Source organism: Ptychodera flava, chromosome 16 (assembly GCF_041260155.1).
Source record: "Ptychodera flava strain L36383 chromosome 16, AS_Pfla_20210202, whole genome shotgun sequence".
In the NCBI taxonomy this organism is placed as follows: Eukaryota; Metazoa; Hemichordata; class Enteropneusta; family Ptychoderidae; genus Ptychodera; species Ptychodera flava.
In genome coordinates this window covers 31,822,563-31,836,111 of record NC_091943.1, presented here as the reverse complement: position 1 = coordinate 31,836,111, position 13,549 = coordinate 31,822,563, and the positions used below count along the sequence as shown (strand labels likewise).

The 13,549-nt window shown below is 36.0% G+C and overlaps 1 protein-coding gene across 1 annotated transcript in view; it reads right to left on the bottom strand.

Annotated features, from left to right (window-relative positions):
- Positions 1-691: 691 nt before the first annotated feature.
- Positions 692-13,549, bottom strand: part of LOC139114599 (calcium-binding mitochondrial carrier protein SCaMC-2-like) — a 46,522-nt gene continuing 33,664 nt past the window's right edge. The window contains 6 exon segments of the mRNA XM_070676411.1: positions 692-5,602; positions 6,159-6,306; positions 6,697-6,812; positions 6,815-6,863; positions 8,616-8,723; positions 11,892-12,044. Coding sequence (XP_070532512.1) covers positions 5,427-5,602; positions 6,159-6,306; positions 6,697-6,812; positions 6,815-6,863; positions 8,616-8,723; positions 11,892-12,044 — 750 coding nt within the window. The 3' untranslated portion in view covers positions 692-5,426.

Here is a 13,549-nt window from a genome sequence, read left to right as displayed (position 1 = left end):
GAAAAAAAATATCAGAGCACTCTGTAAACTGAGAAGTAAGGAGATGGCTTTATGGACTTTGGTTGAGCTTGCAAAATCCTGTCAAAATCACCCTCACTGAACAAATTGGCTTCCCATACAGCTGCATGTTCTCGACTGCGACCTAAAAGTTTATAAACAATGCATTATTCTCATGTTGCTCACTTTGCACTCGATTTTTCAATACCATAATTGTCACTGGTTGTGAAAGGACAGCAAATATTATCCAAAGGGTTGAATCACTGTGTTTCTATAGAATGTGTCTGTGAATACTTGCTGCTGTCTGATCCCATCAAATCATTAACAATCTGAATGGTGGATCTGCCTGCAGATAAGCTATGACCAAAACTGCAAAGCAGTATGAACATGGAGCAGTCTATGACTTCATACCCACATATGACAAATATTTTAATAAATGCAGAATTACATATTTTATGGCAATTTGGACATAATTTGAATGGAGTAAGTCCCTGTGATGTAAAATACCAAACATCAAAGCAATCTGATGCAGATTTTGGGATTTTCTGATAAAAATTTGCAAAATGTCTTTGGCTACAATATCAACAAATCTGAAGGAAGCCTACAAACCAGAGTCACCAGAACCGAATAACACAGCACAATAACAAGGTTCAAAGGTCATGACCCCTGGAAACAACAGAACTTGACACCTGAATTGAGTTAAAACCTTTATTCAATGTCGTGGAAAATTAGTAACATTGCACAAATGAATGTACACATTTGACAAAAAAAGTTTTTGCTTTTTGCTTCATTTTCTTGAAATAAGATTTATAATGAAAGAGAACATATTTACAAGAAGAGATAACTTGTGAAAAAAAGGATGTGAAACAACTTGAAACTCTCTGCTCTTGCCCTTAATAATCAGAGATAATATTAATATCCCTTTTATCCCTAAAATATCATATTATTGAAAGATAAAGCCCATCCAGTACATAAATTTCATAGAAATTATGACGTGAGTTACATATCCCTAAAATGTTGATAATGCTTTATTATACACCACCTGAACATCTTTGATGCAAAGCCATTCCTTTATTATCCTTTCCTTGTGGATATTTTGTCATCTAAATATTGTTCAGGCTTCTTTGGTTGTGTACATGCATGTCATGTTCCTACACAACATCCTCAATATCATAGTGTTGATTGTGTGTAACGAGTTTTCATATTTAGCTGCTTGCATGATGCAGTTTCAAGACATAATACTGTGATAAGTGAATGCGGCATGTGTCTCCACGTTGCTAACATTCACAGCACAACTGATTGGAAAGCCTCCTTGCAGCATCCATATTGTGCCATTTATTAAGCAACCTCTTGAGAACTGGCTAAAGAGAATCTCATAACAAATTCACTGAAGGTCTTTTTACTAGTAACCATGACGATACCATATTCACAAGTAGAAGTACAGTTGTCAGAAATTTCTGACATAATACAACTTGCATGATAGACAGAATTTCTCAGCTAAACTCTTCTAGTTTGTAAAAAAGCTGGTATTAGCACGTTTCATTGTACAAATTTCCTTACTATTTTCCCTTTTACTATTATAGTGCCAAACTGCACAATAAGAGGCAAAGATACCTTTTTAGAAGAGTTATAAAATGAGTGTTTCAGAGCCCTAGTCTGTTTAAATGTGCATTGTCAAAGTTTATCATTTCCCTATTTTTTTGAAAACTGTTTTACAAACTACTCTAACTTTTAATCTAACCGTTGCCTCTCTATTTCTTTGTCTATTTTTTAACTTACATGTGATGAAAGTTCACAACATCTATGTTAACAACATTATGCCCCAGGATGAAACTACGGTTGCTCTACAAGCAAACATTTGCTTCTTTGCCCATGACAGAGAAGTTGAGTTTGTGCAGTTTGATATCTTACTTGCTCTGTTAAAATTGGAAATTACTTTTTCACTTTTGTATGTATTGCTGAATGTTCATAAGGAATTTTACTGATTATACAAAGTCATCAAAGAGTCAAATTCATCTCTTAAGTTTTAAGATGAAAACAAAAATTTAGACCAGTTGATGCAGGTTTTAAAAGCTCTGTGAAACTTTTGTATTGATATGAATTAGGGCTCTACATTTTATGATTTACCAATTTATGAAGTTGTACATTGAATATTAATTAGATAAAAGTGGATTCTTGTAAAGTATTCTTAGAGTGATAGTTACCAATAATTACACCTCAACAAGTTCTAAGATCAGAGAAACATCAAGTACACCAAAGAGAAAAGTTCATGTCTGAGTCCACTGCAAAACTCAGAGAGGTTTTGACAGGCACATTTAAGGCTTGAATGTGGAGATGAATAAGACTTTCAGCACCTAAATCCTGACACAGCAGAATGAAATGGTGAGAAAAAAAATTATAGCTTCATTATAGTTCTCGTTGGATGACCGGAATTTAAGTCATGACATCCTTGCTCCTTGAAAAAATGGCAATTTTAATGTTTATACTCTTGAAATAATTGTGGTGGGAATTTGGTCAAACTTACATAATAAAAACTGTGGTAGTTGAATGTCTTTGACAAAACTTTGAAAATGAAAATCTTGAAAGTCAGCAAGGCATTTTATTGCAGAATCCTCAGCCAACAGATTGAAAATTTAGCTTGTTACAGTGTATTTTGCTTGTTTGGAAACGCAGTCCGCAAAGCTGTTGAAGAAGAACCAATTTCACCATTCCTGTCGGAGTAATTTCTGAAAGTCTCCTCAAAATTTCCCAACAAATATTAATACATGAATACTTGCACTAATTATGGAACTCAGAACAGCATAATGACTTAGTCCTATTTTTAAAAGAATTCCTACATAACACCGTTCCTAATTTTTATCATTTGGGAAGATTTCATTTTGCAGTGACTGGGCATTCTGTCTTCACCCAATTCAACATTGTTTTCAATGAGACGAGGTGGATCTATATGGTAAAAAATTGGGTGTATTGGCTAATATTCTCCTTCACAAAAACAACATGACAGTCCACACACAGTACTACTCTGTTCAATATGTATGAGAATTTGAGTCTTTCTCAAAGCTACCTGTCCCATAAGCTGCAGTCAATTTGGAAATCTAGTTTTTCTGCTAACAATGTTTCACGGACATTTACACAGGAAAGACTGCTACATTAAATACAAAAAAATCCCTTTCCAAAAACTGCATACAATAACACGGTAACCTTAATACTAGTTTTGGTTTATGAAGAGTGGTTCAAAAACATTCACTGGAAATGGCCGTAACCATTTCACTGGGTAGTGAAATTGACCCTTATCAAGCAAAGTTCATATCTTATCAGGTAAAGCTGGTCAAGAACCTTGAAGTATAACATGTCAATATGTTGCATTTTACGAGACTTGAATATTTGAAGGCCCTTGAAAACACAGTTTTGAAGGAAATTTTTTCTAACTTAACCCTCTATAACATATCGTGCCAAGTACATGAAAATAAGTGTAAGTCTGATAATTAACACAAGATCAACTGTTTTACTCTTGATTAAACAAAAGATCCAAAGTCTTATGTATATTGAACTGATATACCATTGTACCACCCCTGGAATTCTAAGAGTTGATTTACAAGCCACATCTCCCCTAAGCTGCTGTCAATTTAGAAATATTTTTTACCATTTTACCATGGTAGCATAGCAGTGTGATGGGTAGATTCAAACTAGACTGTCTCAGAACTATATAATGCACAATTCGGAGCAGATAAATTCCACACTGATAAAGAATCATTAGCATAAAATTTAAATATCCAAACAATGCTCATTAATATAATTTGCATAAATTAATACTAATCTGCCCCGTATCTTGCACTAATAGCCAAGAACTTATCAGCAGTAACTGCATACAATGCCCATAGAAATAGAATGGCAGAATAGGTTGTGCCAATACCGGCTTGCACAAAGGAACCATGTCCAAAAGCATTGTGACTATATCAGAAGTTGGCAAAAAATCTTTCCATATTGAGAGTGATAAAGCTCTGTTGTAACATTTTTCATTACAAAAAACTAAATTTCAAAATTCTTCTGAAAGGATCTAAAAACCATTTTGATACTTAGAATGCCTACTTTTAATGCAGGAAACATCACCAGATACTGTAAAAAAAGTTAAATAACTTTTTCAAATTAAAAAAAGTCTTTGCTTTATATTGAAATAATATGTCTGTATATTTGCCATAGTTCATTACATTTGAAAGGAATGTATTTCTTGATCATAGTTGGCAGTCATTTCAAATGGTGATTTCAAGTCGTAGGGTATACCAGTACAGTAGTTATGAATTACCCTCAGTGACAACATCACCAATCTGTGAATTAATATCTTGAGAATTTAACAAAACTAATATTTTGTAAAGATCATTCTGTTCCTCTAACCTACACTACTTTGAATTGAAGAGATGTATGAGCAATGCCTTGATGCAAGAACTTTCACACAATTGCCAGCTTCAAAGGCAGCCATTTGATTAAATGTGTGATGACGCATCTCATTACTCTCAGTGCCTGCTTGGTGACCATTGACCTTATGCAAATCAAATGCTATTTATTTCTGTCAGAGTACTGTGACCCAACATTTAGCACTAATCTAAATAACAATGGTGAAATCCATGACATGATATCTGGGACATTGTTATTGGAATATGGATAAAGCTTACACTGACCTGCGCTTTTGTGTAAATTTGAACTCGGCAAAACAGTGCACAGTGAACAGAGATAAGCCCTTCAATCTATCAGTTTGATTCAACTTGACAAATCTGATAGCTCATCTATATGCTAAGATACATATTGATAAATATACACTGTGAGACTTGTAATAAATTAAATTTATACGGCTTATAGGAATAACTTAAAATATTTTTTTAAGAAAACTAACACAAAGTACAGGTATCCACTCCTTGTATTTACTAATTTTCTTTGCATAGAGAGAAACTAATGACAGCCACTACCCATGCTAATTAAAATGGTGCCGAGAATTTCATATCAAAATTTATGATATCATTTCACTTGGGTGATAAAAACTGAATTAAGACACATGAATGACATATTTCTCAGTTGCCTTGGTCTGAAACAAAGCCTCGTAGATGTGTAAATTATGACTGCAAAGTGAAAATCGAGGAACTTCTTTGGGATTCTGAAACACTCGTACTCATGATGAATGAGGAAACACATCATTTACATATTTTCCTGTAACATCTTTGTAGTAGCATGGAAATAGTACACAAATGTTTGTTGAATGATGATGAGAATGTGCGACTTTTGTCCTCAGATGACCTGCTCTGAGTATGGCAGCATTTCACTGTAGAAGTAGAATTGGCCACATCCCCCCCCTCCCTCTCAAAGTATTGATGTAATTTTTCTTGAGATGTAATACAGTTCCAGGAAGACAGATGTACATGCAAGTCCATCCATCCATATCATTTTGTTCCCCAATTGACGCCAAGGCTTTTCCTCACATGTTCGTAGACGACATAACTGATGCTGACTGCGGGGGCGACCTTCATGAAGTTTGGCATGATTCCTCTGTACAGACCTTGGACGCCTTCTTCCCTGAGAATTGTCTTGAACAGACCAAGCATTGTCGCTTCAGAAACTTCAGGGTAAAAAATCAGAACATTTCAAAGGTTAGAATGGGCAAGTGGCAAAGGGATGTCAACACATCTGTTTCATGCATGCTTTTAAAAAAACTCTGATCTACACATTTCATTCTGTAGTTCACATCTGACACAGTGTTACTGTTGTTTCGATGGATTTTCCGACAAAACCTGACAAGTTATCCATAAATAAAGAGATACACATAACAAGCACAACCACAACATTTGCACTGATTAAAGAAAAAATACCAAACCCAGACCGAGACGTGGCTTAATGAAATATTTTTGTCTGTGTTCTTAGATTGGACATAAAAAAATGACCCTGAAATGACATCAAATCTGTCAAGACCTTGGTCCACTTTGTTGAGGTGACTGACTTGATAGCAAAACATGCTTTGTAGAAATGATTGAAAACAATGTCTGTTGATTACTGAGATCACTGCCATTGAATTGTCACAGCAGTAAGTTGCTAGGACTGGCTTTACCTGTTAGCGTGTACTTCATGATGCAAACAGGGCACGGATCATCATTGAACAACTGCTATAGTTTACTTACCTGTTGCCTGGAGTCTTGTCCTCACCAATGCTAGGGGATAACTGGCTAACTGTCCACACGTACTGGAGGTAGTACCGCACAATAACAAAACAACTACACCAGGGTCACTTTGCGTGGGATGTCTCTTAATCCACGACATCTTTAATGTCTGCGAGTCAAATCACAATCACGAGTTACATGGGAAGTGATCCACATGATACCAGATGCAGAGTTGACAATATGCAAATTTGGTAAGTTCTACATCCTTCTAATTCAGGCAAAGCATGTGTGTTGATTTACAAACTCTTGCTGATGTTGGACATTACATCTAACATGTTTACAAATGATGCAAGTTACTTTCTTACATGTAATATGCAATGGAAACTAAAATATTTTTTGTCAAGGATTTATTGACTCTCTGAACAGCAGATTAACATCTAAAAAAACACTTAGCATTCAAGAACTTGTTTCTGACTTTCATAAGTTTTGTCAGTTAGTTTACAGTACTAAACAAAAATTGTTTGGACAAATGTATTGCATAAAGCAGTTCAAATCTTACCTCATATACAGCTAGATCAATTCCTGCGTATGGTAGAATACCTAATAGATTTGGGATATAACCTCTGTAAAAACTTCCAACACCTTCTGATCGGAGGATCTTCTTGGCGCAGTCAAAATTCCAGAGTACTGGCCTGTCTTGCGCAAGGCTAACCTTGTCTTCAAAACCTGATACGTAATGAATTCATGATATGTACGGTAAGTAGAGTGAAATGTCAATTTTGAACGTCCCACTTGCATTTTGCCATCTAATTTACATACTTGATTCAAGTCAGTTGAAGGTAACACGACTTGAAGTAATTATAGTATTACATTCATGAGGAGTACATTATCAGATCACTTTGAAATACATTTCTGGCGATTAGGAGAGTGTCTGTGGAAGTTTATCTATGTAAGTGGAAAGTTTCCTTAATCCTCTCACCACGCTGATTTGGCCCAAAATCATTGTTATCAATGGTGATTGTGGACCTGTTTTCAGGGACATTGGGGTGAAGGCCAAAAATCACTTAATGTAAAGGTTGCTTTAGGAATCCGGGTAGGTTGGTTGGGAATTTTTTATTTTTTATTTTAAATGGGGTGCATGACTCAGGCATCATTAAAATAAAAAAGTTACAGGTTAGAGAATGTTATATAGAGTAGGTTGGCTATGTACACTGTTGTTGTCTATGATATGGTACCAAATAATACAGCAACCATTAACCTACTCTGTTAACCAACTTCTGTGAACTCACAACTACCGTAAACCTACCTCCAGTGGGTAATAGATGCCTTAGACTTGGTTCAAGTCTTTGATTTGTGAATGTTTGAGTGGAGTGAACGCAATGATTTGTATTCTGCTTTCATGTGAAGCGCACGCGTGAGTGGACGCGATGAGTACGGTGAACGCGATGAGTGGAGTGAACGCTATACAGCGGAGTTTCACCCGGAATCACAGACTTGGCTTTCTTGCACGATCTGCGTTGCTATAAATTATTCATGAGATGACGTTTTCTTTACTCATATATTATTCATAAGATGACATCACTAAATTTTACACCTTGGGAGGAGTTACCAGTTGACCCAAACGAGACGTGCATAAAACTCACATGGCGTTGTTGACAAAATGTTGAGTGCGATCTCTCCCACAAAAGTCAGCACGACCTCAGTTGTATCACCGAAAACACGTGAAAATATCTGTGTTGTTTGTGGGGCCCATGTTGCAAAATGCGAAAATCGTCGCCGGTTATTCAAGGATGGAAAAAGACACCGTCCTTACAGTTGTAGCCTGTTCTCTTACGTGCCCAAAGCGATGGAAATCAAAACATTGTGGGACGACTTCGTATGTCAGTGATTTTCCGCTGCCGGTTGGTGCGTAGACGGATACATCTTTTCCCTCAATGTAACTCTCAACAAGCTTTCTTTGGTAATCTCGCATGATTAGCGATGGTCGACCGATCAGTTGTTAAAACGCGGTAATGTACGAACTTGATGCCATTATTCACCCAGATATAAACGTACTCGATGTCTAGCTTTGCACGGAGATGACAACAAACTTTTTAATGCTTGCAGAGGTTTATTAGCATGCGTTCTTCTTATTGGCCAGAATAACGGCGGGGGCTGTCAATCATTTTGTATTTGCTCTACGTCACTGTGTACACAGTCCGTCTCACCGCCTGTGCTTTGCAAGAAGTCCAAGTCGGTGAATCCGGCAGAAACTAACTCACTACTGCGCAGACTCAAACGTGACTCATTCAATCGCTGGGAAAACCTGGCGTGAGCTGCCAAATTCCGGATAGGTTTGTACGAAATAGGAGAGACACAAGAGAGACTATTATAAATGCTTTTATTTTTTTTTAAATTCACCGACTTGAACCAAGTCTATAGATGCCTGTGCTATTGCACCAATCTACCGGTATGAACTCAAATCTACCATAAACCTACCTCCATAGGGTATATAGCTGTCTGTGCTATGGCACCTGCTAGTGATCCTGCAGTAAACCTTTCATACATCTGTAACTCGGTACCAGGTGTGTGGAGTAACCTTTTTATCTATCGATGAAAAAGATAAAACAAATATACTGTAAGTTCAAAAAGATAAAGCAAAAACTGGTAACAGTTGCAATGCCACGATGCATGATCCCAGGATTTAACCGGATTAAAAGAAAACTACAATTTTTTTATGAAATCCATGAATGGATACAATGCTTCATTTCTGCTCAAACATAATTTTTCCATGTCATAATAAATCTGTCACTTTCTTTATTTTAATTGTTCATTATCATCATATTGTAATCCTGACTTGTATCTGCTTTCAGGAGATTCTAGATGTGCCAAGTAAAATGGATGTCAAGATGTGTACAGCTTTTATCTTCATGCTGTAGTAACATGTTATTGGCAATACAAAGTTTAAGTCTTCCTAAGTTTCCATAACTTTTGATAATACCAATAGGTATTAACACCAGTGATTGTGGATCAAATTTTTTGACAAAATGAAATATAATGGTAGGCACTCTCTGGAAGGCATTTCATTCAGACATATCACACACAGTTTTCGGAGTATGGTAAGCGTAGGTGAGCGTAGGCAAAAGATTACGGTAGAATATGGGGTTAAAGCCCCAACAGTAACAATCTTTTCACATTATTTTTATGATTCCCTTCAAATGTCATTATACAAACAGAGATATCTGTATAATTCTATTTGACTTGTGCGAGAAATGTACAGGGATAGTTTGGTGTATAAACCATTTTGCATTGAAATCCAAACTATGCCTTCTAATGTACAGCATGCTTTGCGTGAACAACAGCAAATACAATGAAACGACCTTTTTGCATTCATCAATTTAGTCTATAGTAAAGTTTTCAATGTTTCAGGAAGTTGTTACATAACAAGGCATGGTAGCTCTTACAGGTAGTGTACAAACTCACATGGCTTGACTGCTTTCATGGTGTAATTTACAGAAATTTACTTAAGGTAGAATGCGCCTCGGGGACAGATATTCAGACTCTCAAATTTCTACAATTTTTTTCTGATCTACCATTTGTGGGGGCTTATTTTAAAACTCTAGGAGAAAGAAAAACTTTCGCTGTTTTAGTTTTACAAAAATTTAATATTTAATTTTCCCCCCATTGAGTTAACACAGGAATGGCGGCCATTTTGAATTTAAAATATCGCAAAAAGTTGGGCAATTTGTTTCGCTAGTTCCAAACTTTGCACAGTGACCCCCATTTTTCATTGTTGATTTGGTAAGAGAATGGTTGGAAGTTTTATTTAGGAAAGCTTGAACAAAAGCTAAAGTCTTTCACTTTCGAGGCACATACTACCTTAAAATGTAATGATATTCGTTTAAAAAGATGTTGCTATTGAGGCTTTAAGTTCATAGCATACTGTTTTGACAACATTTTAATGATTTCATTTCACACAAGAGGATTTTGGTAAAAATTCAGGCATGGGAACAAACAAAATCATTACCTTACGAGAGAATTATTTCCCCAAGTTTGGAAGTTAAACTGTGAAAAGAGAATTTGGAAACAGCAATGGCAGCCACACGTGCTACAGGCAAGTCTAGTGTCATTGGCGTTTTTCAAATTTAAAACTTCAAAAACTACTGGTATACTATTTAGAAGCAAAGGGGTTCTCTTTGTCACAGATTCTACAGGGAAGTAGTACTGCTGGAGCTACAGCAAAAGAAATTTTCTCAATATGATCAGCACATCATGAAAATGTCACACTACACAAATATAAGTAACTCACTAGTATTGATTACAGTCCTCTGTGCTGAGTGATTTGTCACCTGAATTGTACTCTTACTAATGATTAAATCAAATTATCGAAATAAAATGAAATCATTGTGTCTCGCTCGCCAACAGGCAAATTCGAATGACAGTGGATCTGTACCAAAATTTGAACTAAGCCTGTTAATATCAATGAAAAGTAAAGATTTATACTTTATTCGGCAGGTGTTTTTATTCTCTCTACATTTTTGTGACACAAAAACAATGTTTCACTGAATATATTCCAGTGTAAATCAGTACAGGGAAAGTTTTATGTTTTTGAAATTATCAAAACTATGAGGTGCAAATTTTTTTTGAAAAAATCTCATTTTCAGTAAGCCTCTTAGTACTGTACTGAAAACATAATCTTTTACTGTCTAGAAATACTTTGATAAATATTTCATGTCTGAAAGATGAATTATCTCCCCTTAAAGGTATACAGTCACCTTTAATCTAATATTGCCCATATATGATCAAAGGGGCGTTCCTTCGTGTTCAAAATACCCATGTTAGGGCGCTGTTTTTAAAAAGGGGCCACTCGCCATTTGTGATTGGTTAGATTTTCTCTTTCAATGGTAACTGTGGCAAAATTGGAACAGGTGACAGTATACATGTACCTTTAAATCTATGCAGTAAGCTATGATTGTAGTCTTTTTCATACTGGACTTCAATACTATGTTACTATACTTCCTAAAGAAGATACTTTCCACTATTGTACGATGAAGACACACAGACAGCTACCATGGAAACAATGTTGATAAAGGAATGCCTGGCAACTGCAAACCTGAAGAAGACTGGGCAAGGTCTTCATTGTGAAAGACAACAGAGTTATTTTTATGAGATCAGTAAATCTTTGAAGCCAGTGAAAGCCATAAAAGATTGTAAGATTGATTGTAAGACACTAGTCATCTTCAGGGTTGCCAAACTTCCTGTGTACCATCATTGATAATTGAGCTGTCTGGGGCATATTTTAACATTTTGATAGTGTGTCATTTTACTGTAACATATTTTGTACAATTCAAATGTACAGAATGAGCACAACTTTTTCCACAATTCTAGAGATAAAATGTTCAATAGGTAGACTCAAATGAGATGTACAGATATCAAATTCTATAATGAACTATAAATAAACTAGCAAACCTTCCACAATTCCAAGACCCTTTCACAGACATCTTGAAATATTTTAAAAGCCCATGTTTTTATTTACTTTCAAAATTTAGCTCTACGGCCTTTTCATTGATATGAAAACATGATTTAATATTGAAATGTAGCAATAGAAGTATACAGACTGCAGAATGCTGCCAGGTCATATTTGGACTCTATGGCTTATATCTGGTACTTGTATGTAATTCATCAACAACAATCTTTGTATTCTAAATGCAAAATTTAATCTACTGAGAGACAGGAATTTCAAACATTTATCAGCTTGTTTCATGTCTTACTCACCTGTTCATATGCCATAAATTTGAAAGCCGTTTCCGGTGCAATTTTCACTACATTGATTCCGTTACCTCTCCATAATGACCGCACTCCGCCTTCCTTCAGCATGCGTTGAAAGCCAGTTACAATTCCTAGGTCATTCTTCTTGCTGGCATGAACCTGAACAAAATTTGACATGAACATTGTTAGCCTACAGTCCCTTTATCAACAGAGAAAGCTGTAATATTTTCATAAACAATTATTTCTTGTATATTATCTGTACAACTCTGAAAATTCGATGTCTACAGTTTGGCTAGTCACCCACACTGATACATGTATCATCGTATTCGTAGACAGGACTCGCAAATCAGATACAATTTACATGGGAAAGAACCATGATGAAAGCTGACAACGTAACTATATTACAACCACACCTTGGCCTGCAATGAAGCAAAACCCACAATACTGACAGAGAAGAGATATATTTGGTTATTAATGTGCAAGTTATCTTGCCGTCAATGAGGCAGGCGTTGGATAACGTTTTGCACACTGGCCTCTTGTGATGCTACTTTTTAAAAGAATACCCTCTCACAGCTCAAGTGATCAACGTTAGTATGATATGATGCCAGTCAGAGAGGGCAGAGTAACAGTTGTTCATAAACCACTTTCCTTCTTCCCAGCTGTCTGAATAGTGTGAACATCATTGCAACCAATAACCATTCTGCAAAAACAATGTCACTAGCATCTGACAATACTGGATGTTTTCCTGAGACTGAGACCCATTCTGCATGTGAGCCACTCACCACATTTCATAGGTTATAGAAGATGTTTGGATGCCTGTTTACAGTTCCTGATAAGATAACTAAGTTTCTGTAATATTTTCTGGAATCACATTCATTGCCTATGGGCAAATAAATTATGTTCAACTTTCTTTGTACTAATTTGCATATAAAAGAGAGGGGTTAAATTTAATTGGGTCAGATTGCTTTTATTAAGAACCTGGTACATACATGTTGGTTGCCAATCTTTTTAAGCCAATTATTTTTTCTGTAATCACTGAATGAAAAAAATGATACCAAAAAAAGTGATGAACAACCTGTTTATTATGGATTTCCGAAGGGTGACTGATTTCCCTAACACACTGGCAAATTTTGGCCGATAGGCCAGCAGCATTGAACAGATCCAAACACAACCTCAATCCTACTGAGGTAGTAGGGAGTACCCTTTCCCCGTTCCAACCATACGGAGCCTGACCCTCACTGACGAGTCGACTTTGGCCAATCATGAGTCAGACCTACAGACACACCTGTTTACTGACAGCAAATAATGATGAACCTATTCTATCCTCATGACACCACATACAAGTCCACATGTTTATTCTCCATAGAATTGTCGCTTTGAAAATTTTCCAGAAACAAGTCAATACAAGTTTCCTTTGTCGTGTGAAAATATTTCCACTTGGCAGTAGATATACCTGGTAGTGTTAGAAATTGAAAGATCTCTTATAACTTTGGTCTGGTGACTTCTTGGCAATTGATCATGACATTTATTCATTCATTTATTCATTCATTCATTCAATCACTCATTCATTCAACAATTCATTTTGCTCTGGGAAAGAATTCCTGCTTTGGAACAACTCTAGGAAAAACCCAAACGGAATATATCCCTAAAATTTAAATATTGCT